The sequence below is a fragment of the Sinohyriopsis cumingii genome, chromosome 8 (assembly GCF_028554795.1).
Source record: "Sinohyriopsis cumingii isolate HCF-2022 chromosome 8, ASM2855479v2, whole genome shotgun sequence".
NCBI classification, from domain to species: Eukaryota; Metazoa; Mollusca; class Bivalvia; order Unionida; family Unionidae; genus Sinohyriopsis; species Sinohyriopsis cumingii.
Genome location: NC_142968.1, coordinates 94,037,410 through 94,062,824, shown reverse-complemented (window position 1 = coordinate 94,062,824; position 25,415 = coordinate 94,037,410). Strand labels below are relative to the sequence as shown.

At 33.7% G+C, this 25,415-nt stretch overlaps 1 protein-coding gene across 1 annotated transcript in view; it reads right to left on the bottom strand.

Annotated features, from left to right (window-relative positions):
- Positions 1 to 753: 753 nt before the first annotated feature.
- LOC149794161 (uncharacterized) overlaps positions 754 to 25,415 on the bottom strand; it is a 59,809-nt gene continuing 35,147 nt past the window's right edge. Inside the window, exons 2-4 of the mRNA XM_089966523.1 lie at positions 13,963 to 14,064; positions 5,299 to 5,365; positions 754 to 1,105 (exon numbers count right to left, since the gene is read on the bottom strand). Coding sequence (XP_089822649.1) covers positions 985 to 1,105; positions 5,299 to 5,365; positions 13,963 to 14,064 — 290 coding nt within the window. The 3' untranslated portion in view covers positions 754 to 984. The remainder of the gene's footprint in view (positions 1,106 to 5,298; positions 5,366 to 13,962; positions 14,065 to 25,415) is intronic.

The following is a 25,415-nucleotide window of genomic DNA, read 5'->3' as shown; positions in this document are numbered from 1 at the left end:
AGGACATGATAGCATTGCGTACCATATAATATATGATTGCTCTGAGTACCGTATAAAAGTACCATAGCACTGATTACCGTATAACAGTATCATATTACTGAGTACCGTATAACAGTATCATATCATTGATTACCGTATATAAATATCGTAGCAGTGAGAACATTTTTAATAGTATCATAAACCTTTGAGGGAGAATAATGTTAAAGGCGAACTTTACATTAAATACGTTATTTCATTGTAGATGGTCACTCTCAACCCATTTTTGTATAGTTGTTATTTCAATTCTTTGCATCATCTAATCTATTAAAAAAACTTGGATTTTACTGTATATATACATAGATACATACATAGATACATAGATACATACATACATACATACATACATACATACATACATACATGCATGCATGCATGCATACATACATACATACGTACGTACGTACATACATACATATATACATACATATTGTACCACGAAATAAATGTAGCTAAAGAAATGAATAACCATATATTTCATTACGAGAGGAAATATCATTTGCATTAGCAGTTTATTTCTAAGATTAGCTAATTCTGTTCATGGTAAATGTATGTATCATTTATTAATACACTGATGGTAATGGACAAATTTCAGACGATTGTCACATCAGAAATATGTAGTAAAATTTGTTAAATGACGAGAAGCGTATTCATTTAATAAATCAAAACACGTAACAGTTCAATACGTAAAGGTAGTCAAGTTCTACAAATCGCAGGTAAGGTGTTATGAGGACACTTTATTGAATGGAAAGATCACAGCTGATGAGAAACAAGTCTTTCAGCAACGATCAGCAAGTCAACTGCTAATAATTTTCAGACGATAATTTTGTTTCACATTAAAGAAATAAACGATGATATAAACTTGGAAAATGTAGTAATTTCCTTAATGTACAGTATCTTGTATCTGGGAATGAAATGCACTAAAAATATTTTCAACGTCAGGCGTCATCACCAGTTGCTATAGAAACCAGAGAGGTCTTCTCTTTCTCTTGCTCTTTTCTCCGGCACCTCATCTGACACTCTTTCAATGGCATCTTTGGAATTAAGGTCTTTTGGTAGTTTGTCATACCTTAATAATAATAATAATAATAATAATAATAATAATAATAATAATAATACAATAAGAGACTTCTAATTTATGTCATAATACAAAATTCGTCACATACGAAAGACATCTTCCTGTTATGATTATATTATGTATTAAGTTTGGTCAAAAATTATTTGAAACTTTTTTTATATTTGATATTTAACCATTCACAGCAACTCCATGGGTGGGAGAACAGGATGAGGCATATTACGACATAACTGAAAAGTTTCCTAAATAACCAGCCATCAGTTTTGATAGTGTGTTCGAAAGCGTATTAGTGATGATGATAATAATAATAGTAATGATGATGATTATGATGATGATGATGATGATGATGATGATGATGATAATAATAATAATAATAATAATAATGATAGCGTTTATTTGTAATATAGGCCACTGACCCATGGTACATCACGCGGTACAAAAGATCTCATAGTGCGTAACAAAAGAATATCGTATCTATTGGAAGTAATATACATGAAAGTACTAATTATTGCTTTTTCGGACATCGTTGAGGTACAAATATATACTGCAGAGTAATCAAACAAACGGATTTAAGGGTAACCCTAAAAATTTTTGTGTGGAGCAAGTTTTGTGATATTGATCTAATGTCTTGTGTAGCAGGAGTCGTTTATACAACGGTTTTTCTAACCTTTACGGATTTTATAGTAAATATTGCTAAATTAGTCATTAGAATTTTACTAGTATCACTGTGTATAAAGGACATATATTTTTTCTGAAGTTGGATTTTATTAACAAAAAATGGGTAAGTAATTTCTTCGTATCTTCCATGTAGCCGATATGCAGTAATAAAATGGAATTCTTTTTCGAAGTTAACGTTACAAATTTGACACAATCTTTCTTCATACCAAGAATATATTTACAAAAGAGTTTTTTGAAGAAAACATGAATCCTAGATACCAATAATATGATTCAATCTTTACATCTGTATTGGCATAGTACAACTTTTCGTAACTTCTGATATAGCCACCTCTGCGAAATACAATTCTTGGTTCTTTTCCTCCATATTCACCTATAGTGTAAACTTTAGGCAATATGTTTGCAACTTGTTGAGCATATTTTGCAACTGGTGATCAGTGTCAGCAGACAATTAAATCGTCTGCATACAACAGTGAAAAAAGTTCTATGGTTTCTACAGACGCTCCCCTTTTTCCTTCAGCTAAAAAGGGATTCGTATCATTGAAAAAAAGAATAATGGCGATAAAACATAACCTCGACGCACGCCCAAAGGGCAAATAAACACACTGGTAATAAGACTGTTGGATTTAGCACATGCGTTTACAACAACATAAATTACTTTAATAATTCTTAATATTTTTCCACTAATAATTTTACTAACTGGCTTTTGGTAGAGTAAACGTCTCTCTATCCTATCGAAAGCTTTTTTATAGTCAATAAATACTGCATGGAATCTATCCGTACGTTTTCTTAAATATATACAAATTAATGTAAATAATATAAATATAGTATCTGCTGTGGAATACCCCGCTCTAAATCATGCTTGCTCTTCGTCCAGTAATTAGTTTTTCTCCACCTACTCATTTATTCTGTTATTTAACATCGACGTAAACACTTGGATAGTTTATATGCACCCTCTTTCTTTAAGATTGGTATGATGATAGCCAACAATCTGGATAATACCCAATATCCAAATCGAATAGTTTATTAAATAATATTGTTAATATTGGTACCAGTATGTTGTTCGTACACATAAAGAAGTCGCTGGATAAAGCATCTATTACCCCAGCTGTGTTATGTTTCAGTTTACTCAATGTCATGCGTACCTCTTCTACAATGATTGTTCTATCTATATAAAGTCTCGGGAATTACTTGACTGTATTCAGTTTCCTGTATCTGGTCAAGAAAACTGGAAAAATTAAATAATTCCGAAAAATATTCATAATAAATGGTTGCAGACGTAATATTGTTTTGCATACCTGTTCTTGGGCTCCTTACAAGACGCCAGAAAAGTTGTGTATCTTTAGAGTATAATACAGATTAAAGGCTATTTACTTTTGTTTTAATTTATATTGATTTTGCTTGCTTCTTGTAAGAGATTTATACATATTTCTATAAAATGTCTAATCTTCAAGTAATTCACTTGTACGTTTTAATCAAATCTGTTTTATATCTATTCAGGCTTTGCTTTTCGCGTTTGTGCAATCTTTATCAAACCAAGGCTGACATTTACCAATTCTTCTTGGAAATGTCTCAGCTAGAATTTTCTTTCTATTGATTGTTTTCATTGTGCTTGCTGCACCATGGCAAATATCAGTAATTTCTTCGACGCGTTCATTAAGTTTGTTATTGTTTATATAAAATCTTGTCTATATTTTGAGATAATATATATTTGCAATTTTGGATAAAAGATAGACCTTCTTCTTTGTTCCTTATGTATTTATTTATTTCGGTACCCCCTTCCCCCAGAGACACTTATAGCTTTTTGCTCTAGTTTATCCATGTAGGCAAGTGGAAATACAATGGTCATGTGTATTGATTTTAATCTATTATCTATGCCAAAAGATGGTATATTTTTTAAAACACATACGTCGGCTAAGACATAATATGTTGTTGAGGCCTAATTGCCATGCATACATGTAAGTTTTCCTATCCCTTTATCCGATCCACATCTTCCATTGGCGATTTTCAATCCAGTCATTTGGCATAGTTGTAGAAGTTTACTCCATCGTGATTTGTCTCCCTTACGTCTTGATTAGCCCGATCTTAATTGTTTCGTCTTCTATATAATTAAAGTCTTGAAGTTGGTCAATAATACTTTATATTTGATAAAAAAATTGGCTCCTTTCCGGTATAGACATTAAAATCATCTGTAATTATTATTTTATAGTCAGCATTTTTCCTATTTAGGTGGGCTAACTCATTTTCTACCACGGTATATACATCATTTCCTTCTGAATGAAAAGAGGAGTATTCAGGTGACAAATAGACAAAACCAAAAGTTAAGTTCCACTTCAGCATGCTAAACTTAGACGAAACGACTAACCAAATAACATTTTTGAGGCACTTTTTTCTCTAGATATATTAAAATGCTTGAAGAGAGCTTCACGAACAAAAGCATAGATTCCCATCCCCCAATTTCTTTTAAATGAGTGTGATTTAATTCGTATGCTATCAAAATCTTTGTAGCCGTTAATATTAAACTGATAGATCGTTTCTGCCAATGTTTCAACAAAGCCTAGTATATCAAATGTTTCAACATAATAATAATAATAATAATAATAATAATAATAATATTAATAATAATAATGATAATAATAATAATAATAATAATAATAATAATTATTATTATTATTATTATTATTATTATTATATATTATTTTTCCATTTATGCAGTCATTTGAATACGTATTGCAGTATCCAAGGAAAAATTCGTCTCTGATATTGTGCTACTTAGTTTGCTTTAGAGAGCAGTATTAAAGCCCCAAAACGTTTTCTTAATTCAGTCTTTTCGTTTTGTATCCAGGATGACAAAGGGCATACAAATGTTTCTTAAGTCTTTTCGCTTTTCATCCAGGATGACAAAGGGCATAACAATGTTTTTGATTCTGCATTTTCGCTTTCCATCCAAGGTGACAAAAGCCATACAAATGTTTGTTATTTCAGTCTCGTCTCGTATCATTCATGATGGCAAAGGTAAAAAAATATGTTTTTAAAACAGTCTTTTCTTTTATAATCCGAAATGACAAATGTCATAAAATGTTTCTAAATGCAGTGTTTTCGCTTTTTATCCATGATGGCAAATGCCAACAAATGTTTCCTAACTCAGTCTTTTTGTTTAACATGCATTATGACAAAGGCCATTGAAATGTTTCCTAACACAGTCTCTTAGCTTCGAATGCATGATGACAAAACTGATAGGTGTGGATAAAATGGAACATTCCAAAAGCTTCATTAAATTGTGTCTAATTACAGAATGTACCACACAACTCCTATCCTGATTTTGTTTAAAACCCCAGTTATTGTTAAATTGCTGAATTGGTTTAGTCAAGTGATTGCTAAACAAATGAGTGTGCTTTGATTTAGGTCAACTTGCAGCTAATAAACTGGAGCTGGAGAATTTTTTAAAAATCTATAAGGTAATTATTTTGTTGTAGTAATACGTTAATCATGTACTAATTCTACTCGCTTACCTTTCCTCTTTATTAAGTTGATCGAGCAATTTGTCAATAAAATTCTGTATAGACACGGATGAGATATCTGAAAAGAAAACCAGAATACATGAATCATAACCTGAAGTACGTAATGTCCCACAAACCTGTAGTTGCGAGGCCCTGCTTTCAAGTTATTATCAGTTATTTTCAGTGTAACATTTCAATTCAACCTAAGCTTGAGCATATATTTTTGTCTATTTGATGTTCTTGGCAAGGGAATGTTTGGGGCTGTCTATATTCAACTTGTGTGAAGTAGATATCAAATTTAGTGTTCACTAAATTGAGTACTCTTTCGGATAAATCTTCTTCTATTTTTAAATTGTAACTGTGTGGTTCTTCTCAATGCCGGATTAAGACCTTCCAGTGCCCTATGTATTATATGTACTGAAAATAGCATGGTGCCCCCGCCCCCATGTGAAACTTTAAAAAAACCACCAATGTTTATAGCTAAAAAGGTGGGAAAATACCAGTGTTGCCATATTCCAAATCACTATACTCGTACATGCAGTAGAAAAGGTCATATAAAACTCATTCAATTTTATCATGAACAATTAGTCTGAACTTTTTTTGCTGGTGCCACAAACACGTGCATAATGTGTAACCAGGCACCGGTTCTTCTCAATATTTGTCATTTCTGTTATTGGAGATGAAAGATTATCTGTTTGGCACAAATACCTAAGAGGCTATACTAGTTTTGACTCTCAAAGACTCTTCAAGAAGAGAGTAGCTACAATATGTATGTATGTATGTATGTATGTGTGTGTGTGTGTGTGTGTGTGTGTGTGTGTTTTATGTTGACAAATCTGTTCATGTATCTTTGTCATTTATTGATTTATTTATTTACTTATTTCAAAATAACGATATTGAGTTTGGGATGCATGCATCACAAAGGGATATACATAGTAATAAATCACAATCACTATTATAGTCGTGTAAAGAAAAATAGAGTTTCCTACAAGTCATTGATGCACTGACTTTTTCCATGGACTATGTCTTAAATTAGCTGGAATTATTTCGCGTGAAATATGCATGGCACAAATAGGGAGAAATACGAAATTAGTATTGGAAATAATTAAATAATCTATACAAGAGAAGAGATCGAAAATAATTAGGATCATATTCAGTATACAATACCCTATTGAGCGGCACACATACACACACGCACACACGCGCACACACACACACACACACAGAGTGGCGCAGTAATTGTAGATAGAACTTTAAAGATCTAAAATGGCAAAGTATTTAAAATTTAATATGGTGCCATTAAAAGCTCTTAGAGCTGCTACAAATTGGTACAATATCAGAGCGTAGGAAATATCTTTGTTGGGGAAATTTGAAACAGACTGGACAAATTATTTAACCATTTCTTTTTTTAATTTTTTTTATCGCCCCTCTGCATAACATAAAGATGTTCTACAAAAAGCGCCCCGTTTAGCTATGGTGTTTTTTTAAAACTAATTTTGGGGACATTCAATGCTATATTGGAAGACCTGATTATTGATTGTAGCTATTCTGATTTAAAATCAATGCCACCTATGGAAAAGAAGGAAAGTAATAACGCACTATTTCCTAACAGATACATATTTGGCTGCTTAAGAGCATTTGTAAGTGGTGCAAATAAAGTGGAGTACGCTTGTAGTCATGATTTTATCTTTTGCAGGCTTTGGCTGATTCCAGATGTGTTCTATTTGCAGTCAAGCAATCTCTTTTGACAAACTTACAATAAACCTGGTATTCAGAAGCTCACCCTTTGCTGACACGTTTGGTAGGATTTTCATTCATAGAATTTGGTTCATATTCTAAGACAGACTAGTTTCAAAACATAAATAGACTTCATTCAACCAAACAAAAGTCATAATTGTTCTGTCTCGTGAAATGGCGGGTTAAAATATGTTGTCTGCGTTTATCGCCATCATTTTGATATTACCGCATCGAAATAAATGCACTACACATTTGTTTTGTATGCATTAATTGGTTTTAAAAATGTATTTATTATAATACTAAATGTGAACCTGCAGAAAAAAAGAATCATGATCAGTGACTTAAAGTGTGCATCGAAGGCACAATAAAAAGACCCACGGGAGTTCTACACCTAAATAACACCCATATATTCAATCAGCAACTCTATCAGACGGAAAGATGTAAAAATCGTTGCATTTTAAAATGCTAATACTGAGTCTCCAAAGAGGCCTTGAATAAGGTCAGACATTTTTATGGCCCCGGTATGTGGATACGGATCCTTTCGAACATGACTGGGATAATCAATATATGTTTATGTTTGTTCTTCTCTCAAGCGAAGGTACATACCAGCGGCTACAAATCATACAACGTTTCTGTAGATTACAGTTCGTATCGTGATGAACATGCTTAATAGTTTCTGGCAGTAGTGATTCTTTGACAAGCATAATGCGTGTCCATGTCCCATGTCAAAAATCAGGCGAGTATCATGATTGGCATGTTACGCTAAGTTTAGTATCATGGCATAATCGATATAGTCCGAGAGCATAATTTAATTTAGTCAAATAGTATAATCGAGATGACACGGAACGTTTAGTCTATTAGTGAGATACTTGAGCTGAAAATTGTCTAATAGTATTGCATGATATAACAAAAAATTCACCGCGTATCACTAGTGAAGTAACTGTAACAGATGCTTGGTGGGGTGGACACAAGGTTTAACATATTTTATAAATTGTTTGTTGTTGTTTTGGAGTTTAACGTTATTTCTACGGGCAAGATAGGCTATTTAAGGCGAACAGTATAACTGATGGAGGAAGAACCCTGGAAAACTCCTGCAAGGCCCACCGACCCACGGGAAACTACTGGCAGCTTTCTCATATACCCACACTGGCCGAATCCGAGACTCGAACTTGGACAAAGGTGACATGACAGTGATCAGTAAAGGTGTGCGCTTTAGATCACTCGCCCCCCCCCCCCCCCCCGGGACCTTTATAAATTGGTTGATGCCTACGTGATGCGGAATTTCAGTGGAACAAACGAATGTGAGAATATACTCGAAAGTTGTCGCTACATGCCCTATTAAAATCCATCACATGCTAATTAGTCAACTTTTCTTCATGCTAATTAGTCAACTTTATGTCGTTCAAATATCTGAGATAAGCAGTTTAGGCTTATACATATTGAACAACGTTATGGGTTGATAAATGCGTTATTAAAACCATGATAATGCTAGTTATCCAATAGTCTTCGATATTGATAATAAGCAGATGTTAGTCGTCTTAATTGTATACTCTAAATTAGGTTTGCGCAAATGAATCTCATATTATAGAATTATATTAAGGGCATAGTTAGCGGTTAAAAACGCGCTGTTAAAATAATCGCCGTACTATGCTTTCAGAAATTTAGATTGGTTTCATCTGTCTTTCAAAATAATTGTGAAAGGTCAACAATAACTGTAAACTGGTCTAAGTTTCCGCCATTTTTCAATTCTGTTTCAAAAATAAACCTTGCTGAAAAATTGATTGACAAAGGAATTGTTCACGAATAAATACCAAGAGAGGACAAAAGACTCCTTAAAAGTTGATAATTTTAATTACTTCCTCGTGCGTTTTGTTCGCGAAATAAGTATTAGACGCTGTAAGTTTATAATGACAATTACACTTAAGTTGCAGTTAGAGTAAAATAACAATGGCAATAGAATTGCAATTAGAGTAAAATGGCAAATGACTAAACTTGCAATAAGAATAGAATGGCAATTACAATATAATAACAATCACAATAGAGTTTCAATTAGAGTAGAATGACAGTTGCACTAGAATTGCAATTAGAGTAGAATGGCGATTACAATAGAATAAAAATTACAATAGAATTGCAATTATAGTAGAATTGCAATTACAATAGAATAACAATTGCAAAAGAATAACAATTACAATAGAAAGACAATTACAATAGAATTGCAATTAGAATAGAATGACAATTACAACTGACATCTATATAACAGAGCAGCAGTTTCCTGCCAAGTAAAAACAAAGCATTTGGTTATTTCTACATCAAAAGGACAGTTGTTTAGGAATTTTTACTTTTAAAATTGTAATACATTTTATTTCGATGCATCTGATTTATTTTCCCCAATGTTACACAGATTTGTTTACGCAGCTTAGTTTCAAACATTATATTTAATCTTCATGTGGCTGAACTACATACTAAACAAGACAGCAGGTGCTACATGAAAAATATAACATTCCTTAACATTTACTACTGAGAATCATTTGGCTTTTCTTGGCATTATATATTAAACAAGTGTATGCAAAACTATACCTAAATGTTTTATATAACTTGATGATGATATTGATTTCAAATTCCCCCAAATTGGCATAATTATGTCAAGAGAAAGACGATTCTAAAACAATTTTAAACTAAATTCAACATTTTCAAAATCGTTTGCGCTTTTGTTAATACGCTGTTCAACTATCTTGATATTTATCAGCATTATTCTAATATTTGTTTGTGAGTCCGTCGAATATTTTCAGTATCACTATACTGGAAACCAGTATTCATTCTTTCGTAATATTAGTAGCAATTTTGTTACGGTTACATTTATATATAATTTTGGACGTTCGTCAATTAGCTCTGTAGAATTATCACCCTTCGATAATCCTAATTTCTCTCTAAAGATTAAATTACACAAGATGGTTAGGTTTATGTCGGTTTCACGGTATTTGTCAGCTCATGGTAGGTATTGCCTGGGCTAGTGGGTAGGCATTGTAAGTTTGGTTGAGGAAAAACCCGAGAAGAACCACTGACTCACAGGGAGCTACTGGCAAGCTTTCTCATATCCAATTTGGCCGTACCGAGACTCGAACCTACGCGGGTAGAGATGAGATATCAGTAATTTGTAAAGACCGTAAACCAATCGATCAAAGGAGTCCCCTACACCAATTGGAGAAAGAGCATCAAATAAAGGGTGGGATTGTGAATCTATTTATACATTAGCATAGTGATTGATATGCATGACCAGCTACAAACAAATCTTCATTTAATCGATCACAAGAAAGAAAGAAAATAATATTTCGAACTGTGTATAAGCGACCACTCTGAATGCTATAAGAACAGGTTTGAAATGCAAGATTGAAACTACACACTCTTTATATCAAAGTATACATTTCAAGTTATAACATTTGGCCTATTCACAACCCCTAGAGTGGCTCAAGTGTCCCAAGATACTGATGTTATAGGTAGATTAACGTTTAGCATGTTCACTACCCACAAGAGTGGATCAGGTGTCCCAATATACTGATTTTATATATAGATTAACGTTTAGCATGTTTACTACACACAATAGTGGATCAGGTGTCCCAAGATACTGATTTTATATATAGATTAACGTTTAGCATGTGCACTACCCACCAAAGTGGATCAGGTGTCACAAGATACTGATGTGTTATATATATATATATATATATATATATATATATATATATATATATATATATATATATATATATATATATATATATATATATATATATATATATATATATATTAAAAGAGAGACAGAGAGAAATGTTAACGTTTAGCATGTTCACTACCCACCAGACTGGATCAGGTGTCCCAACATACTGATGTTTTTAGACATCGAAGAGTAGCTGCCTGCCAAATGTATGCTGAAAAGTCTCTTCATGGCGCCCCCTCTCCACTACACCCCCACCACCGTCTTGATCTTTTGGGTTTAAATACGTTACAAAAATGTGGAGAGTATTTTGTCTGCAATTCTCCTGGCTGCATGATGTTTACAGTGATGGGTTAATTTATTCCTAACCGATGTGTCATCAATGCTTGTTCTTCCGCATATATTGCCATAAGCATTTATATCATATCAGTACGGACAACATGGTATAACACGAACGATTATGCTAATCTTAAATGCATATCTACCAATAATATGTTCATATTGTCGCTGAAAACATGGGTTTTAAGTACAAAAGTGACATGCTATTGATCACGTATTATTATTTATTTGCGTAATTGTATTCATGTCCTGTCCATATTTAGCAGTGACATTTTAAAACCCTGGTTGTAACTTTTTCAGTTCCCCAAGGGATTATGTGCATTTTGTAATAAGAATCCATTTTCACAGGGTAAATACCAATTTGCGGTCTTCGCAGATACGATAACAGCTAAAATGCGAGACGGTGCGGGTTGTATCGCATTTGACTGATTAAGGCATGCCCTGTCGCAATCGACCGCACCATCGGTAGAAACGTCATATGGTCCTTCGTCGAGTGCTCGACAGCGCCTAACTTCATGGTCTAATATGAACACTTTCTGCTGCAATCTTGGCCCGAAAAGCAAATACAACTGTCACAACTCATGGCTTTTTAAATTAGTTCAAACTTCATAAATGTTTTTGCTGTTTTGTTTTTTTTAACAAAAAAAGTGTAATCAAGCTTTTTATAAGAGAAGTTACAGCTGCCAGGCAACTGTATCAAATCTTTTTCAAATAATTTTGAGAAAACGGTCTAAACTTTCGATGATGTCAAAATATTACTTAATGCCCAAGATATCTAATTATTGCTGAAACGTTATCATTGTCAAAAGAACAATTTAATTAACTGAGTAAAAGAATGTTCTAAGTACACTGACTTTTCAGAACTCAAATACTTTTCCCTGCTATGGTCAAGCCTGTCCTTTAAGAAAATGTTGAACTGCGATACATTAATAGAATCTATGTTGGGGTTTGACCTAGTCAAGGAAATACCAGGGATGGTGTTATATTATTTATCGTAGCCTCTTGGGGAGACAAATAATGTAACCCCGTGACTGTGATTTCATTGTCTTGGTTAAAAAAAACTCAACTCCTACATAGATTATTTGTATAACGCTATTTTTCCCAACTAAATAAAAATACCTTGCACCCCTGGAAATTAGTTAGCAGATTCAAAATGCAGTATTCATCAGGTACCATTATTATTTCTCACTCTATATACAGGTCATCATGTTTTGTACTCTTTTATGAAAATCTAAGTAATTATCTAAGTATAATCTAGTTATATATGCCGCTGTTAGACAAGAAAAAAATTATAATCGCAATGAGTGTATCGAGCCATGTGCTTTTGTTCATCCAAATACTCGCATTAAGACGAATATGTTAATGACGGTAATAGGATGACCTGTCGACCCGAAGTAGACAAGTTCTACGCACGAGAAAATAGAAACATAAAATCATTATATATTATTTTTGTATTATCACATTTAATCGATGGCTGTCATATGAAATGGACAATAAATAAAAAATATCTTTTTGTACGGTTAAATTTTAACTTTAATCAGTTCCAATTTGGAAAATGTTCTACAGTAAGCAATGCTACGATACCATGCAACACAGTATGCCTACTGTGTACAGTTCCAACGGAGTTTGTTGTGTAGTGACATCAGGAAATTTATAATTCATGACTTTCTTGGAAATTTATATTTTCTGTCCTGGAAATATGGCAAATGTTGATATCACTAATGCAATGATACGCTACATGGAAATCTTTTTGTAGAATGAACCATTCTGGTTGGTAAGTGCAGGATTTTTCATTTAAAATCCCGTTATTATATTTGATTCAAATGGGGCAGATTGTGGCGTTCGAAAAAGTTAGAAGAAACCAGTTTGACATTACACATTTCTGGTTTTTGCCGGCTGTGCACTTGCATTTAAGAGAGTTTGGTTTTGTGTGGCTAGTGATGTGTATTGCATGTGTGTCTGGAGTTCTACCAAATAGCTCTACTTGTGTGTGTGTGTGTGTGTGTGTGAAAATGTTTTGTATGACGTTATCAAAGTTGGGGAGACTTTACGTTGCTTTATGAGTGAATTTCCTTTTGTTATATACCTGTTGTTGTTGTTGTTGTCTTTTATAACAACTCCGTCAGGCACAGCAGAAGACACAAAGGGTTTATTTTTAGTAGTTCCTATCGCGTGGACAACATGATTGCGAAGACTGGTCTGAGATAACCAGACTGAGATAGGAAAAGTACGGTTAACAAAACAGGTAAATTTCTCTGTGGCATGGGTTAGAATACACTGTATCAGCTTCTCTAGAGCTCTTATGTGGAATAACTCTTGCAAGAATTAACTATTAATGCACCATATTTAAGTCCGAAAGGAAAATAAATTAATTCATTGATTTTACTGAAGATTTGCTTACCAGTGAAAACTATTAATTGCATTATATAGATAAAAAGAATAAAGCCTTAACAGAAACTGAAATGTATTTTTAATTCAACCTTTGAGCTGGTGACAAAAGAAAAAGAAAAGACCCCCCCCCTCCCATAACAACAAAAAGAAAACCTCTGTGTGTTTCAACCCGGTTCCAAAGAAGTCATTTGCGCTAAAACGTCCAGTCATTTCTTTTCATTCACTTCATTCAAATGCAACTATTTTCAGAAAATGCAGCAAAAATTATGTTGATTTGTGTAATACGTTGTGTCCTTCTTAGCATCTGAATTCATAATGCGTAAGAGTTTATCAAAAGTGCATATAAATTAAGGAAACATGTAAGGAACTGAATAACTGCATTGATAGACTGACATCAATAAGATACTTGTATATTATTTTGACGGTAAATTCAACTGAACTTGTTGGGCTGTGCCTAAAATATGATTCCTAAAGATTTTTTACACGCTTTCAATTCTTACCTTCTAAGCAGGTTTCTCTAATATTTCCATCTTCAATGCAGAGTGCGGACAATAGCAGGCCGACGTTACGGTTCCGCATGTCTCTGGCGAACACCATCTGAACTGCAAATATAAAAAATAAATATTTGCTATGACATGGTCCTTGTGACAAATTTTCTGTATATATTCCAATCTTCTTGTTTCTGTCCGTTTATCTTCTCTCTCTCTCTCTCTCTCTCTCTCTCTCAGAAGCCTATATAAATTAGCCCCGAACGCCTGGCATTTCTCACTTGTCAAATTAGGCGAAAGACAAGTAGAACTGAGTCATAAAGTAGATTTCTCTCTCTCTCTCTCTCTCTCTCTCTCTTTTATAGGGGACACAAATTCAGGGGAAATTTGTGGAGTGACAGAGAAAATGAATTTGAGCTGGATGAAACCATTGAACTTGAGTTCATGCGTTTTGGTTTGTCATTTCGTTTAGTCTCTATTCCCAACTGGATTCGAGGCCCGGCCGAGTCATACCAAAGACTTATAAAAATGGTACTAACAGCTTCCTCGCTATATGCACAGCATTAGGAAGTTAGTGTTAAAAGTGGTCGGCCTGGTGTCAGGATAATGTGACTTGATGGGACATCATGCTACGTGTCTGTGGCATGATGCCCCTGTGATAGACATCACTATAAACTGACACACTGCAGAAATCATAGCGATATGACTGAATAATTGTTAAAGCTACTTTAAAAATCAAAATTCACATTCAAACGCATATTCTTAACGCGTTTCAATAAAATCGCTGATGCTTGAACTGCTGCGTAGCAAGAAGCTAACAATGCAGTGTTTGTAATGTTAATCTTTCCTCGTTTAAATCAACTTTAATGTTTCAGTCATAAGTGTCTGTTTTATTTAATTTATATGAATAAAAAATAGAAGCTCAAAAAGAAAAGCAGCAGATTGTAAATTTCCAAAGAGGACTGAATTGCTGCAATAAGAGCAAACTTACAATTTCTTGCGGACACACTAGGCAGGGATGTGAAAAGTTTACTTCCACCGTCAATACACAGCTTCCTATAGTTAATCTTAACTTTGTCGGAAAGGCAAGTATGTGTATTTCTATGTGATATAAATAAAATGTATGCACAGTATGTACGTTGTATCTCTGAAAACCGACTTGTTGTATACAGTTTTAATATATTTCAGTGATACAGAATATATATATATATATATATATATATATATATATATATATATATATATATATATATATATATATATATATATAGAGAGAGAGAGAGAGAGAGAGAGAGAGAGAGAGAGAGAGAGATGACTTATGAGCTTATTGCAATCTAGACTGAGCTAGAACAACCACATTTATAATAAACTGCATCAATACGTATGTAGTGTCTGGTGGTTGAATGTAGTCTTCGACTATTGAAATAACTACAACTTTATTCTATTCTTAAGCGCATCTTTTAAAATCAGCCAGCTTCTCGTGAATAAGAGAATGAGTGAGTTCAGATATCATTTATACTGGCACGATATAAATGACGTCAGAATAGTGTGACTGTGTTCAGATATCATTTATTCTGGCACGATGTAAATGACGTCAGAATAGTCTGACTGAGTTCAGATATAATTTATACAGGCACGATGTAAATAAGTCAAATTAGTGTGACTGAGTTCAGATATCATTTATTCTGGCACGATGTAAATGACGTTAAAATAGTCTGACTGAGTTCAGATATCATTTATTCTGGCACGATGTAAATGACGTCAGAATAGTCTGACTGAGTTCAGATATCATTTATACTGGCACGATGTAAATGACGTCAGAATAGTCTGACTGAGTTCAGATATCATTTATACTGGCACGATGTAAATGACGTCAAAATAGTCTGACTGAGTTCAGATATCATTTATTCTGGCACGATGTAAATGACGTCAAAATAGTCTGACTGAGTTCAGATATCATTTATTCTGGCACGATGTAAATGACGTTAAAATAGTCTGAAGCCATCTTTGAGACTATTCAACTTAATTTCGAATTTTTGTTATTGTATGTGTGTGTGCGTATGTATGTGTGTTTGTGTGTGTGTGTGTGTGTGTGTGTGTGTGTGTTTTCTTACGAATTTAATTTCTGACATAAAAGCTGCACTCTATGCATATTTGTTCATGAAAGGATCATATAACATTGACTTTTATTTTGCACACGAAAAGATCATATAGTGTTGACTTGCATTGTGCACTGAAAAGTCAGTTATGAAATATCTGACACTGCCTTGATTCCCGTTCATCTTTGTTTAGAAAGTGCCTGATACGAATTAAGGTTTTCAACCTTCTTATTTTTAAGGACAATCAGATCTTTAGATTCTTCCTGGAAGAAAAAAAACCATACCAAATCGCACCTCACATATCTTTTCCTATCCGGCTAACATCTTCCACAATTTGCCTATTGACCTTTTGCCCCTTAGTGATAAGGATTGTTGCGTCGAAATAAACTACAAATTGTTGAACAAAGCGAGAAACCTTGCTTCTACAAACATCCATCTGCCGAAGATGTTGGGTCAGTAATGCGTGTAACTAATTCAGCGCTGCTGTTAGCAAGCGCATCGTTGTGCTAAGGTGTCCGGTTTAATGTTAGGGCAAAAGAAATTAATCAGAATTAAGTTCCCTCTCGGTACTAAGACACAACGTCTGAATGATTTTCGACGAAGTCGTTTTTTTCCCCGTCGTCTTTTGTGTTTTTGTTTGTTGGGTGATTTTAAAATCCTAATTAAGGAGACGCTTTACTATCGGCACAGCTAATAGCGGACGATGCAAACCTTATTTGTTTGGGTGAGTCTATTGGGCTGTGGTGGGTGGGGGTGGATGAAATCGGACTGAAATCTCATAACCGACTACACCTTGTCAGATTTTAGACCAGGCGCAGGTTCTATAGACTTACGAAGGGGACTGTTACTGTTTATAGTAACTTTAAATACAACATTTTTAGTTCAATGTATTTCACTATTCATTTATTCTGAAATTCCTTGCATTATATGTTTTTAATGAATAAGGTTTATGGGTTGCAGCATGCCACTAAGTTGGGTTTGTAATGTCATTCACATCCCATGGAAAATTTTGAACACAAAGCCAGCTCACAACACCACCTTCTCCGACGGTTTTTCATGCCAGATATGTACATACACACAATTATTAATGACGCAAAACACTAAACTCAAACGTCGAAGCAACATCTAGCCCAATACGTTTTTGAATAGCGGAACAGGGGAATCAACAAACAATATTTAAATAATGGAAGATATAAAGGGAAACGACGTTAAAATGGGTAAACCATGTGTCTTTTATTCGATGCCGTTAGACCAACATAGTTCTATTAAACAAATGTATGATGATCGTAAAAAGAACCAAAATAGTTTGGCCTAATTCCAGAATGGGAACAAGGGACGGAGATAGTGTGCAACGAAAATCAATGCCATGAACAAAATGTACTTTAACAAAAACGATATCCTGGTAAAGTTATGCGTGGAGGTAGTAAAGAAAATGTGTCATGAGAACGTCGCAGCCGCATACCAAAATAACGCCAGACTTGAAGTTTGATAAGATTGCATTCGGAAGGTTAGACGATTGTATTTAAGGCAAATGGACCATGTGTTTTCAATTGCAGTATAAAGTATAATTTGTTTGTGTGTTTCTACATCAGCTCACTTCAGGTAGGATTCAGTCGGTAGCGTCTCGATGGATGAATGAATACCCATTTTTATTGTAGTGATTGGCGATTTTCTCATTGATTTTGTGGCTAATGTTGCTTTTGTGATCATTCATTCGTTTTCTGAAATCATCGGTTTCGTTCACATATTGAGTGGTATAGATCTTGCATGTCAGGAGATGGATTACACTTTTGGTTCGACATCCTAAATTATGACTGATATTAAAGCTAACGTCTGTGGTTGAACTTCTGAATAATTTGCTCTCGGGTATATATCTGCAGATTAATTAACGTATGTCTTTGCAGTAGTGTGTGTCTCAATCTGTGGTGTTGTTTGAAGTTACCTTGATGCATACCAGATGACCCATGGAAGTATTGAGTCTACGGTACCAAGCCACAGAAACGTCCTGAAATGTGTTCAGAAGATTCGATCTAGTGCCAATACGTCCAAATGATTTGTTGTAAGTTGGGGGCCATGATGTGGAAAGTAAATTCAAGGAGACGAGTTTGTTTGCTTTCAAGATGGAGCCTCTGTTGAGGAGTCTAGTTGGTATAGTCTCGCCAAGGTATCGCCTTCTGTGTCTTCTTTGTCTAAGGTGCCCCTTAGCTCTCCGATTTTCTTTTTAAAGGTCCACGTAGCTGGATTGGAGTATATGCATTTGGTCCCAACGCACGGACCGTAAGGATGATTTTTTTTACGTGGTTGGGGTGCAGATCCTGGTTGAGTCAACTGGCTTAGAATCCAGGCCAGTTTCTTTTTCTCTTCCGAAGGGTAGACGGAATAAACAACACGCTTGACATGTTTCGTGACTCCGACGTAAATTTGAAATTGAGAATTCAAAATATATTTTGAAATTGTCATCCATTTCGATCTATTTCGATTACTTATCATCAAAGAACCAGCCTAGAGGTCTGTAGGGTGCCTCACTGAATAGCTTTTGCTCGAAACTTTGTGTGAAATATTGGCACACGATGGTGACATTGTATTGCCAATTACAGTTCCAATACTTTGTAGGAATGTTTGGTTGTTGAATACATAATTTGTAAACTAAAGAACATGGTTTAAAAGCTTGACCAAAGAATAGGTGGGTGGGGAGGATCAGGTCGGCCATCTCATATTTCCTCGTAGGCTATGATTCCTTCGGCATGATGTACGTTACTATATAAGGAACATACCTCTATAATGACCAGGAGAGTGTGAACCGGAAGATCTTCGGTGTCATGTTAAGGTAGACAGTGTACACCATCTTGGATGCATGAAAGCAGTTTTTCGTTGGAATGCTGAAGGAGATAATCAACGAATTCGGGGTTTGTTTTTCAGTGTATAGTTGTATAGAAAACACGGTTTCTCTTCATATTATATCTGCTTTAAAAAAAAGAATGGCTAAATTCAGTTTTCATTCCAACGCCGGGTAGGTCGTATAAAGAATACTTGCGACACTTTTTCAGATCACTTCATGATACCGTCATAGCTAATTATTATGCTGAAGTTATTTATTTTCGCCGATAATATCATGACCTCGAAATAACATACAACCTGTAGTTATACTTCGTATGATCCAGAGCGCGTAGCTATCAGATTATAAAAGCAAAGGACTTAATTGTAATTGACCATTTCCATTTTCTTCCCCCGTCTGATGCACCATTTTTTTCAAAGTGCTGGCTCTTCATCAAATTTTTCCTTAAAGATGATTTCAAAGGAGACTGTAAAGAGAACGGCCAGATAAATGACAATTTCATGTCCATAATATTACAAGCAGATACGAAATCTATCAGAGAAGGTCAAACTGAAGTCTCATAAGGTACTTGTCTACCCCCTGTCTCGGAGTAAATTTAACTACATACCGAATCCTGTTGAGACTAATCGCTCCATCATTCCCTCGCTCAAAACACCATGGAACAATGACGATGAAGTGATGCATGAACCGACGTCAACATAGCGATCACGCTATGACTCAGTTCATCACTCAGTCAAGTCATCGAAATCGCCTCATAGACATTGCTCCATCGCGATTGTTCCATCGGTGGCTATTTAAGAAATTAATACATAAATTACAGCAGGATTTTTATTTGTAATCTACTAAATAATTGTAAAACTAATCTAAGGCAAGCTATCCGTGAATTCAATTTTAATTTTGAATAGCTTCAGAGGCGAGGAAGACAATTATCTTTTGCGTTATCGCTCCATCACCATCATAGCATCATCGACATCACTCTTTTGTGTTTTTGGATATGGTGAAAGGGCGCAATTGGTGATATTTAAATGTACATATCAAAATATTCCACTTGATCATTTGCAACTTCATGAGTTTCTGTGACTCTTGTCAGTTGTACGTCAAAAAGGAGTGGGAGGGGGGCATGCGCGTCACCATTGTTCTACCATTTATGAGGGGAATGTATCTGCTGTTTTCTGAATCTGTGTATTATTCTGCATGGGAAAGAGCCGTGTCTTGGATGAATGTAACACAACGAGTATGTCATCGTCATCTCAACATCAAGAAAAATTGAATATCATAAACTTGCGACTTCGCTCAACGTGAACTGAATATACATATATGAAATCGTGACTTTTTGGAGTGAGGGAAAGAGAGGGTTGGCTTCCGAACTCCTGTTGTTACAATACGTACATTTATTCCACAAAGAAAGAGAAAGAAAAGGGGGGGGGGGAAACATGCGAACAATACTCTACATTCAGTGAGGAAGTTTTATATGAAACCGTTATATTAAAGCAATGCGTGATGAAATTCTTTTATTAAAATGTGGTAATTCTGATGAAAATGTCTTGGTAAAACATGGTTTTCTACACAAGCATGTCTGTCTGAAGTAGTATATGCATCTATAGAAAAATTCTTTGTTGGAGAAGATGCTCTTAGCTACACATATACAAATATATTTACATGTATATTAATATATTTACAAGGATATTAATATATTTACATGGATATTAATATATTTACATGGATATTAATATATTTACACGGATATTAATATATTTACATGGATATTAATATATTTACACGGATATTAATATATTTACACGGATATTAATATATTTACATGGATATTAATATCTTTACACGGATATTAATATATTTACACGTATATTAATATATTTACACGGATAATAAAAAGTAGAACAAGCCATTGCTTCAAATCAAAAACATGGAGAGACAGACAGACAGAGAGAGGGATAATAGGTTGTGAGCGTTCGCATGAGCGTTGATAATTATAAGAGAAATATTGATACAGTTGGTGTTGTTGATGATTATAATATAAATATTGATACGGCTGGTGTTGTTGATGATTATAAGAGAAATATTGATACGGCTGGTGTTGTTGATGATTATAAGAGAAATAATTATACAGTTGGTGTTGTTGATGATTATAATATAAATATTGATACGGCTGGTGTTGTTGATGATTATAAGAGAAATATTAATACGGTTGGTGTTGTTGATGATCATAAGATAAATATTGATACGGCTGGTGTTGTTGATGATTATAAGAGAAATAGTGATACGGCTGGTGTTGTTGATGATTATAAGAGAAATAATTATACAGTTGGTGTTGTTGATGATTATAATATAAATATTGATACGGCTGGTGTTGTTGATGATTATAAGAGAAATATTAATACGGTTGGTGTTGTTGATGATCATAAGATAAATATTGATACGGCTGGTGTTGTTGATGATTATAAGAGAAATAGTGATACGGCTGGTGTTGTTGATGATTATAAGAGAAATAATTATACAGTTGGTGTTGTTGATGATTATAATATAAATATTGATACGGCTGGTGTTGTTGATGATTATAAGAGAAATATTAATACGGTTGGTGTTGTTGATGATCATAAGATAAATATTGATACGGCTGGTGTTGTTGATGATTATAAGAGAAATAGTGATACGGCTGGTGTTGTTGATGATTATAAGAGAAATAATTATACAGTTGGTGTTGTTGATGATTATAATATAAATATTGATACGGCTGGTGTTGTTGATGATTATAAGAGAAATAGTGATACGGCTGGTGTTGTTGATGATTATAAGAGAAATATTGATACAGTTGGTGTTGTTGATGATTATAATATAAATATTGATACGGCTGGTGTTGTTGATGATTATAAGAGAAATATTAATACGGTTGGTGTTGTTGATGATTATAAGATAAATATTGATACGGCTGGTGTTGTTAATGATTATAAAAAATATTGATACGGCTGCTATTGTTGATGATCATAAGATAATTATTGATACGGCTGGTGTTGTTGATGATTATAAGAGAAATATTAACACGGCTGGTGTTGTTGATGATTATAAGAAAAATATTGATAGGCTGCTATTGTTGATCATAAGATAAATATTGATATGGCTGGTGTTGTTGATGATTATAAGAGAAATATTGATAGGCTGCTATTGTTGATCATAAGATAAATATTGATACGGCTGGTGTTGCTGATGATTAGAAGAGAAATATTGATACGGCTGGTGTTGTTGATGATTATAAGAGAAATATTGATACGGCTGGTGTTGTTGATGATTATAAGAGAAATATTGATAGGCTGCTATTGTTGATCATAAGATAAATATTGATACGGCTGGTGTTGTTGATGATTATAACAGAAATATTGATATGCTGCTATTGTTGTTGATGAGTATAAGAGAAATATTGATACGGCTGGTGTTGTTGATGATTATAAGAGAAATATTGATACGGTTGGTGACGTTGTTGATACCCATTATAGCTGCTCAGTAAAGCACGTGAACCAAGATCAATCATATGAAAAGTACTAGTGTATTTTGTGTATCTAAACATGAATTCTATTTACATTGTAGTTACTATGGTAATGAAGGGAACACTTAATCTCTAACAGTGTTCGAAAACCACCAAAAAAAATGCTTAGCTAGAGCTTTCAGTTCGTCATAGAAACACTGGGAGTTTTCCCCTTAAGATCCTATCTTTTGCCATGAAATATGTCAAACGCCATATAAATTTGGATATAAAACCCTAAATATTAACACACCATATTGAACGTAAAAGTATCACTATAACAATCTACACTGAAACAAATTAGGATGATATGAAGCTGTATGTAATACAAATATAATTCCCATCACCTTTAATGGCCGCAACCAACCTTTTATGAGATAATACAAAGTGTAAATATTTCCTTAACACGATAAGTTCATATTATTCAAAGTCATTGTCCAAATCTGTAATATGAGCTTCAATATATCCAAGTAGCATACAAAATAAATTTTGTGTCAAGAATTCAAGCGGTCTAAAATAATATATATAATGTTCCAGTAGAGATTCCAGTAATGAAAAAAAACATGTTCTACTAACGGCCATGATACCTCCGAAAACAAGTCTTAAGAACAAGTTCTGTTTAATTTAACAAAGCTTCGTGTTTTCAAAAGATAAATACAATCACGATAAGTTCCGTTGTCTTCTTTGAATAACCTCTTAAAGAAAAACAAATTATAAAAACTCGTAATATAACACTGCAGTTCTAAGGTTCTAAGATAAAATAAACCAAAGTAACAATAAGCAAAAAAAAAAAAAGAAAAAAAAGGAAAAGATAAAATCTGTCTTCGACTTTGTTTATGATGTAAATGAATCATTTCTTCATTGCTGCACAGGGGCATCTCAAAGAGGGTCTGAATGTGATGCCGGGAAAGGAATTTCCAATCCCACACAAGCCAAATACATCACACATTTAATATGAAAACTGACGAGAAATTTATGATCATACAAAACTGAAAACTGAAGACACATTTATAAAGATAGAAAACTGAAGACGGGAGACAAATATAATGATAGAAAACTTAAGACGGAAGACAACGTTATAAAATATATAACTGAAGACTGAAGGCAAAAACAATTATGTAAACGTGAAAACTCTTCGCTAAAATCGTGTAAGGTGTACGATTGTAACGCCACAATCATGACTTAATTCAACATTAGCGAGATAGCAGAACTTTTTTTACACACAAAGCCACAGTTTTACGACTCATTGCAGATAACCTTATTAGCCCCCTTTATAGCTTTTCGAAATTTGATTTTCACAACAAAACTACGTATAACGTCTAGAGAATTAGTGTATACCACAAAACTCGTTATAAAGTCTCGATAATTGGTTTTTACCGTAAAAATTATGTATAACTTCTCGAGAATTCGTTTCAAATTATTTTGGATAGAAATTTCATATTGACTGATCCCAAAATAGATTAGTGATAAAAATAGCAGTTTTCGTTGCGCTTATTTGATTTCCTTTCTGAACGTTTGGGTTTGGGGGGATTAGAATTTATTGAAGTGTCTAACTCAATATTCATTTGATTAAAAAAAAATAATTCACTGTTATTAATAGTAGTCTAGTTTTGTTCCAGTTACTCTGCTTGTCGTTTTACTTATTTGACTTACATTGATTGGACGTCATCGTAACAATTTATTTATTGGATTACACGTATTTCAATTGTTATTGATATTTAACAATTTGTTCGTGTATACAAAAGGTTTTATCTTAATATAGAAGGGTACATAATTTCACTAAATATGCACAAATTCTTCAAGTCCTTCATTGTGCATGAAATTGTTTCTTTCAGACAAAAATTTCAAATTTCTGAATAATAAAACTTGCAAGATAAAAAAGAACACAAATTAATGCTGATAAAATCTTACAGACTCTAAATAATAAATCATGCACTTTAACAAACAACACGAACTACCTCTTACAAAAATGTCTAACTTCTAAATAATAAAGTATATAAGATAATACATAATACAAAACAGATGTGAATTGTTAATAATAAGGCTGAAACTGGGTTATATTCATAAGATTTTCTATCATTAAAACAAACTTCATAATGTGGCATATTCCTAATATTTCCTATCCTTATAACACACTTCATACTGTGTTATATTCCTAACATTGAGTATCATTATAACACACTTCATACTGTGGTATATTCCTACCATTTCCTATCATTATAATCACACTTCATCAGTTTGTAGCTAACATTTCCTATCATTATAAAACATTTCATCCATCTGTAACATATTAATCAGACATTTTACTTCGAAATACCCACCTCCTCAAAATTATCCATATAACCTAAAACATTGTTTTAATGGCATATAACTGTGAAAAACTGTGAGGCATAAGTTCAGATTCATAAGTCATGGTCATTTTTAGTTGCCACAACAATAATTCAAACAGTGTTTGATAATTCTACTTAATTTATGAATACATGCAATCAGACAAGACGCATCATTACTTCTCTTCACAATAAGTGGGACGTCATAGGGTAATAAAGCTTCCTAAACACGCCAATGTCTCGTTTCGACTTAGTCAGTATAATACTTTTTCAAACTGAAATGCTTGGATTTCTGTAATTATTAGAAGTATGTCTGCTGGTCATAATTATCGAGAATATTATCAGCCCATGCAAAATTGTAATTACTCTTGCACGCTAGAGGTGTTTTTTTTGTTGCCTCGTGCTTCCTGCGAGGCCTCTCTCTTTGAGACGTATTGAAAAATGAGCGATTCTTATTCGATTGCAAACAAGTATACAATATGCTAATTAAAAAGTAATTATTATTGCTTTCGCTTCGAGTTATGTCTTGATTTACAGACAAACTTCGTGGAGTTTTCAAAAAAACATGTTTTTTTCTTCTACGCAATTTTCCGCCGACTTTATGTTATTAACAAACAATTTTACAAATGGTCGGATTTGATAATGTTCAGTTATGTTGGTGGTTTGAA